Source organism: Manduca sexta, chromosome 23 (genome assembly GCF_014839805.1).
Source record: "Manduca sexta isolate Smith_Timp_Sample1 chromosome 23, JHU_Msex_v1.0, whole genome shotgun sequence".
Classification (NCBI taxonomy): domain Eukaryota; kingdom Metazoa; phylum Arthropoda; class Insecta; order Lepidoptera; family Sphingidae; genus Manduca; species Manduca sexta.
In genome coordinates, this window is record NC_051137.1 from 7,305,170 (window position 1) to 7,318,658 (window position 13,489).

Consider the following 13,489-nt stretch of genomic DNA (forward strand, 5'->3'; position numbering starts at 1 on the left):
TAAAATGGTGCCCGACTCCGCCCCTTACAATAGTGATATAGTACCGAAAATTTTGTATCGACATCGAAGAATTAAGAGAGACAAACAAAGCCCAAAAAGATCAAATACGAAAGGGGTTAGGAACTACCATAATATAAATATAACAAACCATAATGTAAACAAACAAACTGAAACTGATTTATAAGTAACAATTGTTAAACAAAGCAGTACCTGTTGTGACAAGCATCCAGTTGTGTTTGATCTATATTTGTATGTTGCACTATTCCTTGCTAAAATTTAAGTTACAGATTAAGATATTTATTTAATACATGATAAATGGAATAAGATAGCGTAGCTAGCAATTATTTGGTTGGTTTTATTTATTTTATTATTATGCTCTTTTGATCGAGAAACATAACTATGGTTACAAACTAAAAATCAATGACCGTAAAATGGTGGTTAAGATAATCAATTATAATAATTATTTGCAATAACAACAATATGATTATGTATCTATTTCGTGCATGCAAGGTTGCTCGAAACATAAGCGCCAATTGTAAAAATATATCTTACATTTCATCTTTATGTTGTTTCTTTTATGTTTATCTATTCTTTTTATGTAACAATTTAATTTTATTCATAGCAAATATATTAAAGTAATATTACTATTAGGTGAAGTATAATAATCATTACTATTTTACTTATCGGGAATATTGTTGGAAAACAGTTATCTTTACTCGTTAATTAAACGTGTGGTTTATGCATATCTTCTCAAAATGCGAAATATGTATTTGGTGTAGGATTCCAATCACGTCGCTCAATATTCTCAATTCATTTTGCCTTGGTTTTACATTTTTGGTTATCTTAAAAATATTCTAATTTCACTTAGTTTGTCGTTCTGAATAATACAATATTGATGTGTGCTCTAACATTCTTTCAAAGACAAAAACCGTAACTGATAAACGGGCGTCTGTTAAAATATCGATATCAATAATTTCTAAACAGATCCACCCACCCATCCGTAAGCTCGTGTGTAAACAAACATAATGATTTTAATGTGTATAAATCACGCCTAAAAGGGTCCAAAGCTTAACAAACCAGATCCACATATCATTTTAATTGATAAAAACACATCAAAAAAAATATAAAAGATATTTGCTAATTTTCGGTAAAAACAGTTACTAACCTATGAAAAGATATTTCGGGGTCTTTCTTGCGTGAATTCGATTTGCATCCTTTCACACAACACTGAGTCATTTTCGAAACTTAACAAATACACTAATAAACACACTGAACAATTGAGAATATGATTATATTACTTTAAATTCAATATTTATGAAGATTTGTTTACATCGTCTGACACTACATGTACTTGCTGACTAGCCCGCATAAAATGGCGTTTTGCCGCAAGGCGGTCCCAGTGTGTTGAAGTAAACGAAATAGTGCCATATGGGAAGAAAGCAATTACTTTCGTCTTTTTTTGTTGCGTTCCAAATAAGCTTTGAGTAAAAGAGATAGACATATATATTGACAATTCTGCGTCGATTTCCCTAACATAAATATAACTTATTCATATAGCTAACTTTTGAGGCCTGTCCTCTTTATATTTAGTCATTGGTCAGACTACATGATCCAAGGCATGACCCTTAGAATCTCAGAATAAAAAAAAGTAAAATTATATTGAACATGGGCAAAATCGGCACCAAAAGATAATAATTATAATATATATGGAAAATCAAATATATAGTGATACAGTGATCGGCACTAACTAAGGTACTAAGGGGTTCAAGTATTATTTACGTAACGCAATTTTGTATTCACAAATAGGTTCTGTATTCACAAATACACAACTAGGAGTAATATAAAATAAGGAAAAGTTCTGAATAATACAATATTGATGTGTGCTCTAACATTCTTTCAAAGACAAAAACCGTAACTGATAAACGGGCGTCTGTTAAAATATCGATATCAATAATTTCTAAACAGATCCACCCACCCATCCGTAAGCTCGTGTGTAAACAAACATAATGATTTTAATGTGTATAAATCACGCCTAAAAGGGTCCAAAGCTTAACAAACCAGATCCACATATCATTTTAATTGATAAAAACACATCCAAAAAGTAAATATACAAAGATATTTGCTAATTTTCGGTAAAAACAGTTACTAACCTATGAAAAGATATTTCGGGTCTTTCTTGCGTGAATTCGATTTGCATCCTTTCACACAACACTGAGTCATTTTCGAAACTTAACAAATACACTAATAAACACACTGAACAATTGAGAATATGATTATATTACTTTAAATTCAATATTTATGAAGATTTGTTTACATCGTCTGACACTACATGTACTTGCTGACTAGCCCGCATAAAATGGCGTTTCTGCCGCAAGGCGGTCCCAGTGTGTTGAAGTAAACGAAATAGTGCCATATGGGAAGAAAGCAATTTTTTGTCTTTTTGTTGCGTTCCAAATAAGCTTTGAGTAAAAGAGATAGACATATATATTGACAATTCTGCGTCGATTTCCCTAACATAAATATAACTTATTTATATAGCTAACTTTTGAGGCCTGTCCTCTTTATATTTAGTCATTGGTCAGACTACATGATCCAAGGCATGACCCTTAGAATCTCAGAATAAAAAAAAGTAAAATTATATTGAACATGGGCAAAATCGGCACCAAAGATAATAATTATAATATATATGGAAAATCAAATATATAGTGATACAGTGATCGGCACTAACTAAGGTACTAAGGGTCCGTTCAAGTATTATTTACGTAACGCAATTTTGTATTCACAAATAGGTTCTGTATTCACAAATACAAATAGGGAGTAATATAAAATAAGGAAAAGTTTGAAAAATATATATCTAAACATTTTGCCGTTTTTCAAATATATATGTTTATGCACGTAAAGAGTTTTAGTTTGATTTGGTTGTTGAGCCCCTATATATCGCACTCTGGGCTGAAAGCTCTACTTCTTCTTCCATATATATTATAATTCTCTTTGTCTTCAATCCTCTGGCAACTGACAAGTGACAACTGTCATGTATCTTCATTCATGATAATACTCAGAAGTCAGACTGATAATATCGCAACTTACAAGTCCTGTCTCAGTTACTCTCAAAATTGTAAATAAACAAAATAACTTGGGTGTTGGAAGTTGGGACACTGATCTAATAAATAAAATGGTTTATCTACATTTCCCATCTAATTTGACGGAAGAGGAGTTGATGTTGCAAGCAAAGTATCAAAAATTGAAAAAAGAAAAAGCTCTTCAGGCATTAAAAAGCTCCCTAAGCAGGAAACCCGAAAACCCATATTGCCTAAAAGACCTACCGAAGCAAGAGATGCGCGTGAAATAGCACGAAAATTAATAAAGAGCGGAGCTATTCAAGCTATAAAGAGTCCACCACCTCAACCGCAGAACGCAACATTTAAACGGCCACGGGCAGGTAATATTGTAAACAAATACAATAACTATGTTAATAAATAAGCAACTATGTTAACGTCCAAACCGCCACAAGTTATTGATTGATTTAGTGTACTACTGGATACTAAGCCAATTTCGGATTTCCTTCATGTATGCATGAAGTTCATTTAGGAAGGTTAAGGACATGAGCATACCGAGACTATATACCAGATTTGGCTAGAACTAAGCAATAGTATTTACCCAGTGTAAACTTTATAATGACTGTCAAGGGACTGATCTTTTTCCTTATAGAGATTTTTGTTATAGGAGTGGATAAAGAAAGAAGGGTATTAGTCATAAAACAATAATCTTTATCTTCTATTGTCTGTTACTGCAAGAGCCAGAGTTTCAGGATGGTTATAATAACCCTCAACCTACCGTCATCTCGACTAATAAAAAATAAACCTAACCTACTATTAGCTAACAACATTTTATATTACATACTTAGACAGACACAACAAAAACAATATATATCCAAAGTATCAAATGATGTTCTTTTCAAGCATTCACAATTGCTTTTCTATGAATTAGCAGGATTTTCAAAAAGTTATTAAAAATATTTAAGGGGCGCTCTGGCAGCCAAAATTGAATCGGGCCGCTTGAGATGAACCCTCTTGGCTCTCTCACATAGGTACAATTGCCATATTCAGTCTGTTTAATTTAAGATATCAGCTGTAACTAAGATCAAAATAATCTGAAGGCAATCCAATACAAAAGTAATAATCCCCAAATACTAGACAAATTATTTTATATAGTATCTTACCCTAAGTTACTTTTATTAGTATTAGTATGAATAACTTAAAGCAATTAATGATTACAAAAGCAAAGTGTATAATCTGAATATGAAAACGTAACTTATAAGGTGCCTTATAATAGGTAGAGTCTTAATTTATGAGTTTTAAAGTGACACAACAAAATGAACAAATTTCTATATTCACAAATAGGTTTACTACTCAATACTCCACATTGAAACATCCTAGATAAAGTCAGATAAGTTTCATAAGTGGGTAACAAGTTATTAGAACTCATAAATAGTGTAGTTAAGAGAATGCAATTAATATGTTCACTGTGGTTGTGCTATGTTATGAACCAAACCATAAACACTACATAAATAGCTGACAAAAGTCTTAAATGTGTAACTAAAAACTGATTATTACCAATTTTTTTTCTATCCAGGCAGAGAACGGAAGCTAAGTGGTTCTGCAGGTGGGGCAGGAGGAGTGGCGTCATACCAACCATTCAGTGCTTCCCAAGAACCACCACCACCTGAAGAAAAACCTGCACCACGGGTTAAATACCTTTATGACTCGTTTGTCACAAGCAGAGACAAGTAAGTTGTTTTCTTGTATCTTAAATTTAATTGATAATCTTTTTATATCTTTTGGAAGTGATTTATATTGTGTTTGGATCTGTACAATAGGATTGTCCCTTAGAAGTAGGCTAAAATTGCATGACGCAACCTATCTGTGTACCATAGAGTTTAACATAGTGTTTCATAATGTAAAACCATTTATTATGTCACTAATAGGTCTTATTTATAATATTAGCACCTAATGTCAAACATGCATTTTTGTTATAGAAAATAATCCATTTTAATTATTTTAGAGATGAGAAATCACCACGGCCTCAGGTTCCTGGTTCAGATACTCCAGCACCAGTTGTCAATCGCAGTTGCACACTTCAAGTAATGGGAGCAAAATCAGTGAGGAAGTACTCAGACGTCGCCTCACAACATTTGAACCATTTACATTCGCACAAGAGCCTGATGATGAAAAGTATGTTTTGTTTTTTAACTACTGTCAATCACCATCATCAATCGCTATATATTTTCCGATATAGTAAATAGCTTATGCCCTTCCGGGATCTCAAACTACCTCCATACGAAATTGAATTGTAATCTGTTTGGTAGTTTACGCCTGTATTCATAAACATTATTTATCAATGGACAAAGCATTGCTGTGATAATAAGTCTGTTTTTCAGCTTTGTTTATCTGACAGCCAACTAGACTAAAGTTGTATCTCAATATTAGCCAATCACAACCATGCCGTCAGCACTGAGAAACAGTCTTGTTATCACAGCAATGCTCTGTCCTTAGATAAATAACGTTTATGAATACGGGGGTAAGATTTTATCGCGTTCATATAGGCTGAGAGTGTTTTGTTTTACAATATAGATTTTTATAACGTTTTAAGGGGAATAATCCATAATCCATATTTTTTTTACAATTTTCCCCGTTTTTGCTATATTTTTCCGCTCCTATCGGTCATAGCGTGATGTTATATAGCCTATAACTTTTCTCGTTAAATGAGCTATCCAACACTGAAAGACTTTTTAAATTCGAACTAGTGGCTCCTGACATTAGCGTATTCAAACAAACAAGCGAACTCTTCAGCTTTATATGTATAATATTATAAATTATAGATGATAACTCTTAAATTATTGGAAACAAAACAGCAGACTCAATCATAATAATTTTTGTTTCAGAATCTTTTTGACATTCGACAGTCCAGATATATGTGGGCATGCACAAGCAGCTATAGAGAGCTTTGAGGAGGGATGGCGCGTGACGCCTGCGCGGAGACCGCCGCAGCAGGCGGGCGCGTGGACTCCCGCGCCGAACAACCGGGGCGCGCCTCCTCCTAAAGATGCCAAACGAACACTATTAACTTATGATGATATGTTTGAATAAAGTAGTTCTATTAGTTTTATAGTTTGTTTTGCCTCATTGTATCGGGGAAATAGTTATACACTATATACGCGATATTTAGTAGCCAGCGGTATTCAGTGTTCGATTCTTGTCCCAAATATATGGAAAATATATAAGTTTATTTTTTATGAGAATTTTGTCACCTAGGCATTTTTGCCTGACTTAAGGCAAGTTTGAAGTATGAAGACAAAACGGATCGTACTTAGAAATCATATTTATAATATGTAATAACCGGTGGGATGAGTAGCTAGCACAGAGTACAATATTGTAAATGCATTTTGCAAGCATCAACTGTCGTATTGTTAATGACTCCGCCTGCGTATAAGTTCGTTCTTGGGAAAAGTATTAACGAATAATTTAGCATCTGATCCGTGAAATATCCAGTGGCATAGTTATTTTTTAATAATAGGGTATTTAGCCCAAGGCGCGCCTTCCCTACACTGTAAGTGACGGTGGTCTATCGATTTTAGGCTCTAACGTCTTTTAGCCCGCAAGTAATAATACACCCTGGTGTCGACAAACTCAACCATGCAACCAATTTTATGAATTTTTATATAATTATTAAACAGTACTATAAAAATAAACTATAATATTATTTATGAATCTTAACTTTTGTAGTTAGTTAAATTTATGGAAGATAAAGAATATTTTCTTTTAATAATACTATATGTTTAGTATTGGATAATTTTGCATAAAACCAATAGATTTGAATAGTCCTTAAAAAAAAGTCTTTTCCTAATGATTAAGTTAAATAAGTAGGTACTTATATCCAAACAGCATAATAATCGGGCTGAACGACGATGCAAAAGTATTAGTTAATTGGTTTATAGCCATTTTCAATAAAAGATTTCAATTTCAATCCGATATTATAATTACTCATTTGTAAGCATTTCAAAAAAATCTTATTATGATTGGTTCATTTTTGAGATAGGTCGAAAAAGCGATCGGGATCGTTTATTGAAAAGGGCGGATAGTTGGTCACAAAAATAGCCACACAGACCATACAATTTAAAATTCAATAAATTTTGTAATTATTTACTAGCCGGTCCCTACATTTTATTTATTTCACTGAAATACAACTTCCTACAAAGATCTGATGTTATTATAGGTTAAAAATGTTGCAATTAAGTAATTATTATTATTATTTATTATATCAATTTAAACTTGGTCAGTTATTTTCGTGACTGATTGTACCTGCGTAATTAGTACAAACCAATGTAATGGATGTTCAAGACAAATTGATACTTATATATAGGTAATAAGTTAGACCAAAAATACCATTTCCGTACAAATGAGTCACCTTGTTTTGCATGACTCGTAATTAGGTACCTACCTACTTTTATTAAACAAAGAAATAAAAGAATTCAGGTTGGTCATTAAATATTCTATTGTAAATGTTATTTAACCCTTATTGATTGATGGAAATATTAGTCAACTATGTGCGCAGTTCACGCTAGTAATGTAATGTAGTTGAACATTTTTTGGCGCGAACCTTAAAGGAAATCAGGCGACGGCTTTTACTTACCTGGCGCTTACTTTTATAATATATGTAATTAATTGATTATGTTTCTTGTATTTCTAGAATAGTTATTTTCTAATACGTTAGAATGACAGGTACATTCATAAACCTATGTAGGTACATACATCATCGATGTGGTTGAATTGTGTCATTAGAACTAAGGGAGTGGAGAAGTCCCTATTACAAGTTTCACAACTTCTGAGTAAAGTGCTACTCGTCCTTCCTATGTCACTAAAATAAATAATTACCTACCTACAAGGAATTTCCACACCAGTATTATAATGTTATATTTGAACTTAGTTGTTTTTAAACTGACTAAACAGCTTGAGTTTAGTATAATTATATAGTAAATATGTTATAATACAAAATTAATGGAACATAAATATGTGTGAAATCCACAAATACGGACACTGACGCCTTTCATCCCGGAAAGTCTAGGCAGAGGCGTATTTCATCCTGTGATGTGATAGGGGGCGAGCCTATCGCCATGTCGTGTTATTACTTTATATTATAAATTCAATAGCACTGATTAGGGATATGAATATGCCTCAAGCATTCAAATACAAGAATATCAAATCCATTGTAATACAAGGTATTATCTATTACAATGGCTAATGATAAGCTATAATTATATTAAAATAATATTCCATAATTTATTAAAGAGTAAGGAATTGACTCTGAAGTTCTGAGTATATGCGCTGATTACATGTTTAGTAATAATGAGTCACTACTCATTCTCGGTGTAGCGGTACCTAATTACGCATTCGATAACAGAATAACTTAGAGTCCGCACGTATATATAGTACTGCTCCCGTTGACCTCTACTTATTTCTATTCGGTTCGGTGCCACTTCATTGTCTATAAAACAGATTGAAATAAAAATGGGCTCTAAAGTCTATTACGTTCTAATGCTGGCTCTTTCATTTTATGTTGTGCAATTGTGTGCGTTTCCGAGAAACAGTGTGGCGTTTGAAAAACAACATGAATCACTTCCACATGCAGATTATATCGTGACACAGAAGACAGAATCACACGAAAAGACTACTGCAGGTGGGTTTAACTTTTATTTGCAAAAGAACACTTAAGTATATGTTTTGTTTTAAAATTTTATAGGAAATAGTGAAAGGAATTAAGTAGCTTAAGGATAAAACCATATTAGTTAAATGACATTGGGGCGGTGAGTTGTACTGGCAGTTAATACGAACAGTCAGCCACAAGAGTTGCTGAACAAATTTAAAACTACAAAATTCTTTCACACAAAGAAGTTAACCCTCTGAAGTTTATTTCAGTAAAGAAAAAATGATTGTTGATACGGTGGCAAAAGTATTATGGCAATTTGATATATTAATTTTGTTTACCTACTCTTGTGACAGACTGTACAATGAGAGTACTATTAATATTACGAGGAAATTCTAAAAAGTTTCTACTTAAATACTATTCATCGCATTTGCTTTTTAAAAAAAATCGGCATAATTCGCGTACCCTTGTTTTAACTACCTGTATTACCTGGGTAGGTAATACTAGTTTTAACCGTACAATACTTAAGAATAATAAGTATGCTCAACAACAAAAAATATTAGATGGGAATTGTATTGTATAGACTAAAAGAAAAAAATATCGAAATATATGACGTAGCTTTCCAGATACGTGTAAATGGAACTATTCTTTTAGTTAATTCAAAATGACCACAGCTAACAATTCAGTTATATTCAGAATAAAAACACTAAAATAAAGCAAGTTATTGTTTCAAATATTACACCATGGAAATTATCGAAAATAAATGTTTCTATCGTTCTTACGCAGGAAAATAATAAATGTGATGGTAAAAGAACATATTTTTGTAATTTTTCAGAACCAAAACTGCCAGGACGAATTTGGTGCCAATATGAAGAAGTAACAGAGGACGCTATTTGTCAAGAGCACTGCATACCCAAAGGATATTCATACGGATTATGTATCAGCAACACTTGTAGCTGTATATAATATAAAATGACAGTTAATAAAAAGATAATTCTAAAACATATTTATTCCTCAAAAGTCTTATATTTAAACGTTGTACCAAAATATCTTGGATATTAGAATTTCGGCTAACTCCATGTGGGTTAGAATATTCTGATAAATCTTCAGTTGGAGTTGTTTCTCAATAAAACTAAAATATTTGGATAATCCTACGTTTATACCTTCTAATTTAGTGTACCTACATAGACAATGTTAACAACTAGTGTTTAGTTTATATTATATTGATTCTAAGGGTCACATGTCATGTAGAATAAATCAGCAATTAAAATTTCTTTTCTTTAACATTCCCGACTTTTATTGTTTGCTGATTATTTTTCAGGAATAGTTGATTACACAATATATATTATGTCAGAGAATTGAAAGGCCAAGTACTTATCACTTATAATTATGTTTCCATTTTCCAATTGTTGTAACTTTGCAAACTTATCAAAACGGTATCAGTATTGTGATTTAATATTTATGAAAATGAATAGTAAACAAATCAGTAAAAGTATTTATTTCTTATTTGCTTATTAAATTGTGCTGCCTCAGTGGCGTAGTACGGTACGACTGCAGTGTCGAGATTTCGGGTTTGATTCTCGATTCGGGCGGTGATATTGGGTTTTTCTATTCGGTATCTACCCAAATTTTGCAATTTGTGCCCGATAGGGCGATAGGTTCGCCCCTTATCACACCATGGGATGGAATACATATTTCGTAAAGTGGGTGCATTAGTTTTGCCCCGCCTGTCCCTTTGACGATAAAAAGCGTGAGTGTGCGGAAAAGCCTGCCTTAGACAATAGACTACATACTTCGTAGTTGTAAGGATTTATTAGAACATGGATTAGATAATAATGTAGGTACCTTTTTAGTGAATACCTATTTTAGTACTGCTATTTATTTTGTCTGCGTTTAAGATAAGATCTGCTACTTCCTTGATTTTTCTCCAACTGTAATCGATGTTTTCATGTGTTGTTAAACTTGAACAAATAACAAATCGTATGACATACTTATTTTTAAAAGAACCCGCTACCATGAAAACTTTCTTTCGTTTTGTCAAGATATCTAACATTTGTATCGTGAAATTTTCTCCCTCTTTGAGCCTAAAGCAAACTAATCCCATAGAAGGTTCTGGTTCAACCACAAAGCGATCATCAGCACGAACTAGCTCTGCAAAATAAAGCGCTAAAGCAATTTGAGTTCTAATATGTTTTCTGATACCTGCAGCGCCATAAATTTTAATTACTGTCCATAATTTCAACGATCTAAATCGTCGACCTAGGGGTATTTGCCAGTGTCTGTAGTCCGGGATTTTTTGATGGTCTGCTATATCGTTTAAGTAAGCTCTTTGAACATCGAACGCACGCATTAGATCACAAGAATTTCTAACCCACATAGTAGAGCAGTCAAAATTTACTGGTATCCATTTATTCGCGTTAACGACTATAGAATCGGTAAATTCGATACCTTTCATTAAATATCTATATTCAGGGCAAATAAATGCAGAGCCTGCGTATGCGGCGTCTACATGCAACCATACATTTGCTTCTTTACAGATAGGGCCTAATTCACTCAGAAAATCAAACGCACAAGTAGCAGTAGTGCCGAGTGTAGCGATAACATAACAAGGTGTAAACCCTAAAGCTTTATCTTCGTTCATGGCATTTTTAAGTGTTTCACCTCGTAGACATCCATTAACATCAGATTGAAGTAATCTCATCTTCATAGAACCTAGGAGTCCAGCTTTCTCGACAGATGAATTACATTGATCAGACGTGTAAGCAACGAGTTTCGATTTCGCAGTGTCGTTATCAAGATTCGGATCATGTGTTTTTAAAATGCGAATAGTTTTGTCTTTTGCTACGAGCAATGCCATCAATGTTGCCTCGCTTGCTGATCCCTGAACATCCAAAATAAAGGTATTATAATCAAATTTCATTTTGGAGTTAATGAACAACTCGAAAAGTACAGAGTATTTTTATAACTACCTGAATAATTCCACCACCAGGGCCCAAAGAACGATTTAGAAATTCTTCGGGTAGTCCAAACAGTTTTCCAAGCCAGTTCATTGTTACAATTTCTAATTCAGTGCAGGCTGGACTCGACAGCTAAAACAATAAGATATCTTATTTTTTATTGACAAATTAAAGTTAATTAGCTTTTGATTTAATGCTTGATATAGTCATAGTTCGTTCTTAGAGAAATAAGCTTATCTAAATTTAGCTAGCTTACGGCATCCACTAAATATTCCTCTGAATACATCACGTGTTAATTTCTGTGCTGAATTATTCTCGATGTTACATTATTTGACTTCATAACTTATATAATAAGAATTATATTTACCCAGTTAAGTCCAAGGACTGCCAAACCATCACTAAGCATACTGCACAAAAGGCTTGCAAACGAGTGCCCTGTAGGAAAAAAAGCATGGAAGTGCGGTGACTGCCAGTGAGTTATCTGAAATTTTAGTATCCTATAGTTTAGTGTGTTTAAGGTTATTTTTTTATGCAATTAAATGATAAGATAAGCAAACCATTCGCCTATTCTTTTTATATGGTCAGGATGTTGTACATTTAGCCAATATACCTGATATTGCTGATTAAGTTCTTAGTTTTTCAGAATAAAATTCCTGTCGTATAACAACACCGTCTATTATAATTCTTAGTGTTTCTTAGCCCCCAAAATAGTAGTACTTATGACAATAATAGTGACAAAACCAGAAGGTCGTATGTGAGTTGTCCTTATAATTAAATAATTAAGTTTAATGGGTTTTCAATTTAAAGTCTTCAATCCCTCTGCGTAACTAGGTAGATAATATGTACAAATAATATGTTTACTAACGCCAGGCATTATCGCATCATTGATGACCTTCATAACGTCTTTCCAGTCCTCCGGTTCTTCCGGAGCTTCATCCGGAAGCATTTCACTGAGATAACCAGGTTCAACCGTTGGCAAAACATCGCTGAAAAGAGAACAAACCGTGCCAGATCCTCGTTATTGCTACGTATGCAATAAAAAATAGCACGGTTTTCACCGTCGAAGAATCATAACATGATATTAGAAATGGTCAAACAAAAACAACTTGTTAGTAAGGCACAAAGGCGCCGCATATCGTCCAGCTTGCTGAGGCTGTGGTCTGATTCGAACGCTGTAAACTGCGTTCGAATTACATACGGTGTACCACTTTAGAACTATTACAGTACACGACCTCTAGTTTCATTGCAATTTTAATAAATTAAGAACGTCGTCTCCTAACATAAATAAAAGTCTCAGATCTTGGAGGCCCCATGATGATATTAATGAAATATAAATAAACTTACCGGTCTCGTATGTTGTCGATGTAATCAGCTAATACATCTACTAATTCTTTACCAAACTTTCGAAATTGTTCGCTATTCATTTTGGTATATTAGGTATTTTTTTATAATTTATTATATTCTGAATTAAATGCTGCTGTAAGTTTAGTAAAATCAAAATACTTTAGGCCACAGGCGGTGACTGTTGAGAATGACGTCCTTCTAAGCAAATTAGAACTGGTCCATCTTTTATTTTAATCTGAACAAATATTGATTTTAAAGAATTACTCACGCAATGCGTAAGAATTAAGTGTACCGGAATAATTATGCATAAAATCTAAAATAAAATATTAATCAGTATTACTTACTTATACTGTATATACCTACTATATGATAGAATTTATTATTTCTAGTCCGTTGAGGGATTTCCTAGTTCAGTAAAATGTTATGCGGTTTTAAGTGCCAAATAGCTTATTTTAATTTGGAATCTCAGGTACAATCAGATAGAATAT

General features: G+C 33.0%; 2 protein-coding genes and 1 pseudogene across 2 annotated transcripts; 2 read left to right on the forward strand and 1 right to left on the reverse strand.

Moving 5' to 3' along the window:
- The first annotated feature begins 2,823 nt into the window (after positions 1-2,823).
- LOC119190281 lies at positions 2,824-6,165 on the forward strand (annotated as a pseudogene).
- Positions 6,166-8,421: 2,256 nt separating this feature from the next.
- On the forward strand, positions 8,422-9,705 carry LOC119190282. Its single transcript, XM_037441791.1, has 2 exons — positions 8,422-8,733; positions 9,536-9,705. Exons 1-2 carry the CDS (start codon positions 8,565-8,567, stop codon positions 9,664-9,666), a joined length of 300 nt encoding a protein of 99 aa, XP_037297688.1. The 5' UTR covers positions 8,422-8,564; the 3' UTR covers positions 9,667-9,705.
- A 729-nt stretch (positions 9,706-10,434) lies between these two features.
- LOC115445067 (3,4-dihydroxyphenylacetaldehyde synthase) lies at positions 10,435-13,488 on the reverse strand. The gene is made up of 5 exons (XM_037441790.1): positions 13,002-13,488; positions 12,523-12,643; positions 12,025-12,138; positions 11,670-11,789; positions 10,435-11,581 (listed from the first exon to the last, which is right to left on the reverse strand). The coding sequence occupies exons 1-5, from the start codon at positions 13,079-13,081 to the stop codon at positions 10,550-10,552; spliced, it is 1,467 nt and encodes a 488-aa protein (XP_037297687.1). The 5' UTR covers positions 13,082-13,488; the 3' UTR covers positions 10,435-10,549.
- Between the last annotated feature and the right edge of the window lies 1 nt (position 13,489).